Genomic DNA, 5,443 nt, shown 5'->3' with positions numbered 1-5,443 from the left:
CACTTAATGGGTGCAGTGTGCACCATCTGGGGGATGGACACCCTTGAAGCTCTGACTTGGGTGGGGCAAAGGCAATATACATAACCTAAATATCAGTACCCCTGTAATATGCTGAAATTAAAAAAAAAAGAAGTATCAGGGTTACCCAAAGTCCTTATTTCTTTTCTTTTCTTTCTCTCTCTCTCTCTCTCTCTCTTCTTTTCTTTTTCTTTTTCTTTCTTTCTTTTTTTTTTTGTCAAGGAGTACTACAAAAAGGACAAATATGTTTGTAGAATGGAAGTGCTATCCAGGACGCATTCGTGAATATAATTTCCTGCTGATTCAGCTCACTCAGAGTGTTTTGGGAAATGAGTATCTACTCAGAACCTTTCTCAGAGCCATATTTACTTCCTTATTTCTCAGTGCGTAGACAAGTGGGTTGAGTAGCGGGGTGATGACAGTATAGGTCACCGCCACAAGCCGGTCCTTATCTGAGGAGTACAGGGATGTTGGCCTTAGGTAGATAAAGGAAGCACAGCCATAGTGGACAATGACCACTGTGAGGTGGGAGGCACAGGTGGCAAAGGCTTTATGCTGTCCCTCCACTGAGGAGATTTTGAGGATGGTGGAAACGATGAAGACATAGGAAATGAAGATCAACACAAAGGGAACCAGCAATACAAGAATACTGAGAAAGAAGATGACCATCTCCTTCAGGTTGGTGTCTGTACAGCCCCGTTTTATGACAGGGGAAATGTCACAGAAAAAGTGGTTGATCCTATTGGAGTCACAGAAGGGTACGCTGAACACCAGGATGTTGACAACCACAGAGATCAGGAAACCACAGAAGCTGGAGGCTAGAACCAACTGGATACAGGTGGCTCGGCTGACAATGAGTGTGTAGTTAAGAGGGTTGCAGATGGCAACATAGCGATCATAGCCCATCACAGCAATGAGAAAACAGTTGGTACAAGCCAAGCCCACAAAGAAATAGAGCTGGGCAGCACACCCAGAGAAAGAAATGGTTGAAACTGTGGACAGCAGGTTGGTTAGCATTTTGGGTACAATGACCAAAGTGTAGCAGGTTTCAGACCAGGAAAGGACAAAAAGGAAGAAGTACATAGGGGTGTGCAAAGCCTTTTCCAGGCGAATGACAGTCATGATGGTGGCATTGGCCATCAGAGTGCTCAAATAGACTAGCAGGAAGATACAGAAGAGCAGGATTTGCAGATCCCCCAGGTTTGAGAAGCCTATAAGGATGAACTCAGTGACCATGCTCTGGTTCTGCCTCTTCATGGGTTAGTGGGAATCAGATTTAAACAACCTGAAATTGAGAGGAGAGTATTTGACAAAAGTAAAATTATCCCAAAGAAACCATATTTGGGTTTCTGTACAAAGCTGATTAATACTGGTCTGAAAAAATGACTAACCAACAAGTTAAGCACACAGATTGGAGATGGGGAAAAATCAGGAGACATGAGCAGTGACACAAATAATGCCCCAATTCAAAGATATCCAAAGATATTTATCCCCATTTTTGTAAGGTGTTTCTATTTTTCATATTCATATGTGCATAGAATGTTCATACTATTAAATTAAAAAGTAATTTAGAGCTTAGCTGATCTAATACTGCCAACTTACTGAAGAAGAAATTGATGCTCAAAAAGATTAAAATATTTGCTTTAGCTACCTAAGACTGAAAGTCCTTAGAAACCATCTATATTCAATACCATCTTATAAAAATCTTATTCAGAAAAAACAAACACACAAATAAAAATTGATCTATCCACTCCCTCACACATGAGATTCATATACTGCTTGTTTAGATGTAATAAAGTATTTTTATTTATTTAAAAGTATTCAGATTCTACTTACCCATGCTCAATTGTGAAACCTTTGGGATGGCTCACATATTGGGGTTTCCCCTGCTATGAGTGCATGAGAATCTGGGATTAAGAACCTAATTAAAGCTCAAATTACCCTCAGAGCATTATGAGGCTTGGGCTGAGACCTCTGCCCTCTAGCTCTGCCTCAATCTCCCTTGTCCCGTAATGTTCTCAGAACAACTCTCACCACTATCTGTGAGATTTGTGGTTTAATTTGGAGATCACATAATGCATAAAGCTTCATAATAGACTTAATAGACTACCTTTACTTTGGAAAAAAGATCATAAATATTCTAACTCAACCTACACTGAATTCTGTGAATGTCTTTATACCAATCTAGGAATATTGTCCAACTTCCAAGTTATAAAGAGCTTGTTGTTTCCCCAAACAGGCTGCTCTCTTGCTAGATAGCTTACTTGGGCTAAAACTTTCTTTTTATGAGATAAACTGTGCCTCCTTGAAATATGTACCCATTGCTCTTGGTTTGTCCTCTGCAGACTCTCAAAAGAAGTTTCAATTCTTTCTATAAATTATAGCCCTTTCATTATTGGAATAGGATGTTCATATCCCTTTATGGGTCCTATTTTCATCCTGACTAACATTTTTAAATCTTTCAGTATTTATCATGGAATTGTTTCTGGAATTCTTCCTGTCCTAATCACCATCTTAGGTGTTTTAGTTCTGATCCTTGGGTCACACATCTGCCTCTCAGCTGTAGATGAGCTGGCTGGCTTCAGCCACTGCACATATCTAGCTTCTGTCTCTGCTTCTATCCATAATATTACACTTCCTTTCCTACCACTCTTTATCCCTCTCAATTAATATTTATCTCTGCTTATTATGTACCTCCTGAGAGACTTCCCTGAGTAGCTCTAAATGGCTTTGAATACTGTTCGAATTTACTTCTCTGTCAGTTTGTTCTGGAATTATTTGTTAGAACGGCAGCATAGAGAGGTTGGGCAGGATGCAGGCTCTGGGGTCAGATGGCCTAGGTTGGGCCCACAGCTCTGCCACTTCATGTTCTTGGGGAAATCACTTTGTGTCTCATGTTTTCATCTCTGAAATGGCAATAATAATAATAGTATAAACCAAAATTTTTTTGTGAGTACCAAATGCCCACAATAAAGTTCCTGACTCATAGTACATGTTCAATCAATGCAGACTGTTAGTATCTGGGCCAACCATCATCATGTTACAAATGAAGAAACCGAGGCCAAGAGAAGCAAAATGTAATCATCCAGGTTGCATAAACTATGAGTTAGGGACTGTATCCCAAATGTAATAAACTTCCTTATCCAGAGCCTTGTCTTCTGAATTTCCTGAGTCCTATTTTTAATATTTGCTTTGCAACTGTGTGCTTATACACCAATGACTTGGGAGATAGGTCAACATCTTCTTTCCTCTGTACGATCCTCATACTGGCTTTCTGTTCCACCCTGCCACCTACTCCTGTCTCATACTCTTCCACCTTTAATCCATCATACATTTTTCCTTCTGCTAAGATACACATCAGTACACAGCAGGCAGTTTTTTCCTATTTTCTTGTTTAGGTGGGCTTTAGGTATATTTTGCTGTTTTATACTTTTTAAATGCTTCTCTAACTTTAATCTTTCTCCCATATTCACATGGTGGTTTTGTTCAGCTGAATCTTTGCCCTCTCCGTGTGATTTCTGTCCTGTCTTTCACTCTAGATCCTGGTGCTGTGACACACTTCATATGTGCATGGTTTCCACCAGTTCTTCTGCCTCTGTATCTTTCTTTGGTATGCAAAGTATTTTTAGAGAGAATGGACAGATGACATTACTCAAAAGAAAGAGTCATCCTACAACTGTAGTTCAAAGGAGACACTTACATCCACAGGTAGAGCTTTAGCACAATCCCCAGTTCCTTTCTTCTGTATCCCATAAAAATCTAAAGAGGTAAGAGAAATAGGCAAAGTTTTGAAAAATGTAAGGTAATATTTTTCTCCCAGATATTATTGGAGAAAGTCCAGGGGCCATAAAACTTTAAAGACGAAAGATAGCTCTACCTGGTCATTGGGATGGAAGTAACTGGATAACCCCAGTCTTAGCAGCTCTGTGCCCCTAATGGCATATGCCTCAGCGAAATACCTGGGTTTTATATTGCTGGGACACCCCAGGGGATTGAGGCTTTGGAGAGAGGTTCTTCTTTGGATTCTAGACATTAAAAATGTATATTCAGTCCTAAAGAAAGAAAAAAAATGAATCGGATAAATTATCTTGTTTATTTGATCTGTGTAAAAGATGGATAGCTTTGAATGCTATGATTTTCTTGCATGTGTCATTCATTTTGGATCAAAGTTACATTTATCAAATGAAGTATTGAACTATTATTCCCTTAATCATTACCTTTATAGATTCTAGACATAGACTGTTTTGAGGGTTAAGTAAATGGCATCTTTGAAAAATTTTATATAGTTTTCTATTTTTTTTCTTACAGTTTGCTAGTTGATTGTGAGACAATTTTTTCTATAACTCTCTGGCTTTATGCATTTAAGTTATGCCTGCATTCTAAGGGGGAACAAACTCTAACATTTTCTATGTTCTTCTACCTGCTTGATTTAGCTCTTCAAATACATTCATCAAGGTAGACTTTCATCTGTGCATCCATCAATTCATTAATTTAATCAATATGCGTTGAGTACCTATAATGCTCCAGGCACTCTGGTGAATGTTTTGGTGGGGAAGGTGGCACAAAGATGAGAATGTCATAGTCTGTGCCAATGCTGGTTTATGGATCATACACACCTGGCCTCTTGATGCGCATACACAGATATATATTATTGGGTTTTACTCCAGGATCTACTAAATAAGAAATATGTCAGGTGGGGCCTGGAATATTTTACAATCACACATGATTTCTTTTACTCTCAGCAAGTTTAAAACTACTGGCATCTTTCTGAAAAGAGTTTGATGTTTAGAGATGGAGGTGGAGAAATAAATGGATAATTACAACAGGCAAAGGGGTCTGAGCTGGGGACAAGCACCAGGCACTATAGGATTACTGAGACAAAGCACAGTTCTCACATTCAGTATCAGGATTGGTGGGTCCCAGATTCCTCAAAGTCCCCGTATGCCTCTCCCATCTCACAATCTTTCCTTTTCTGTAAGGTTCAGGACTTTTGTTCTATTAGAAGAAAAAATAATAGGTTTCTTGGTTTTAATTTTTTTTTTTTCTTTAAACGGTCAATTTTCTTTTAGAAAAATGAGAAATTATTTTTTTTTCTTGTTAGATACAGTATGTCCTCATAATGTATACATTATTTCTTGTACAATGATATGAAATAATATGGGAAATATTCATGATAAATTATTAAGTGAACAGTGCAAGTTAAAAACAACAGTTTCATATTTTTTTCCCCACCCCCCCTTTCCCGAGTCAGCACCTTCAAGTGTTACCACTCCCCAAATGGTGTGCAATGCACTCATTGTGTAGGTATACCCCCATCCCCTCCCCCACCCCCCACCTCAGTCTGATGTCCAATTGGTGTCGTTCCCAGATTTGTATTTAGGTGATGATCAGGGAAACCAATTTTCTGGTGAGTACATGTGATGCT

General features: G+C 38.8%; 1 protein-coding gene across 1 annotated transcript; it reads right to left on the bottom strand.

Moving 5' to 3' along the window:
• Positions 1-330: 330 nt before the first annotated feature.
• Positions 331-1,275, bottom strand: LOC138390921 (olfactory receptor 10T2-like). The gene has a single exon (XM_069480914.1). The coding sequence runs from the start codon at positions 1,273-1,275 to the stop codon at positions 331-333; it is 945 nt and encodes a 314-aa protein (XP_069337015.1).
• Positions 1,276-5,443: the final 4,168 nt, after the last annotated feature.

Source organism: Eulemur rufifrons, chromosome 8, assembly GCF_041146395.1.
Source record: "Eulemur rufifrons isolate Redbay chromosome 8, OSU_ERuf_1, whole genome shotgun sequence".
NCBI classification, from domain to species: domain Eukaryota; kingdom Metazoa; phylum Chordata; class Mammalia; order Primates; family Lemuridae; genus Eulemur; species Eulemur rufifrons.
The sequence above is the reverse complement of the archived record's forward strand: the minus strand, read 5'-3'. Positions and strand labels throughout refer to the sequence as shown.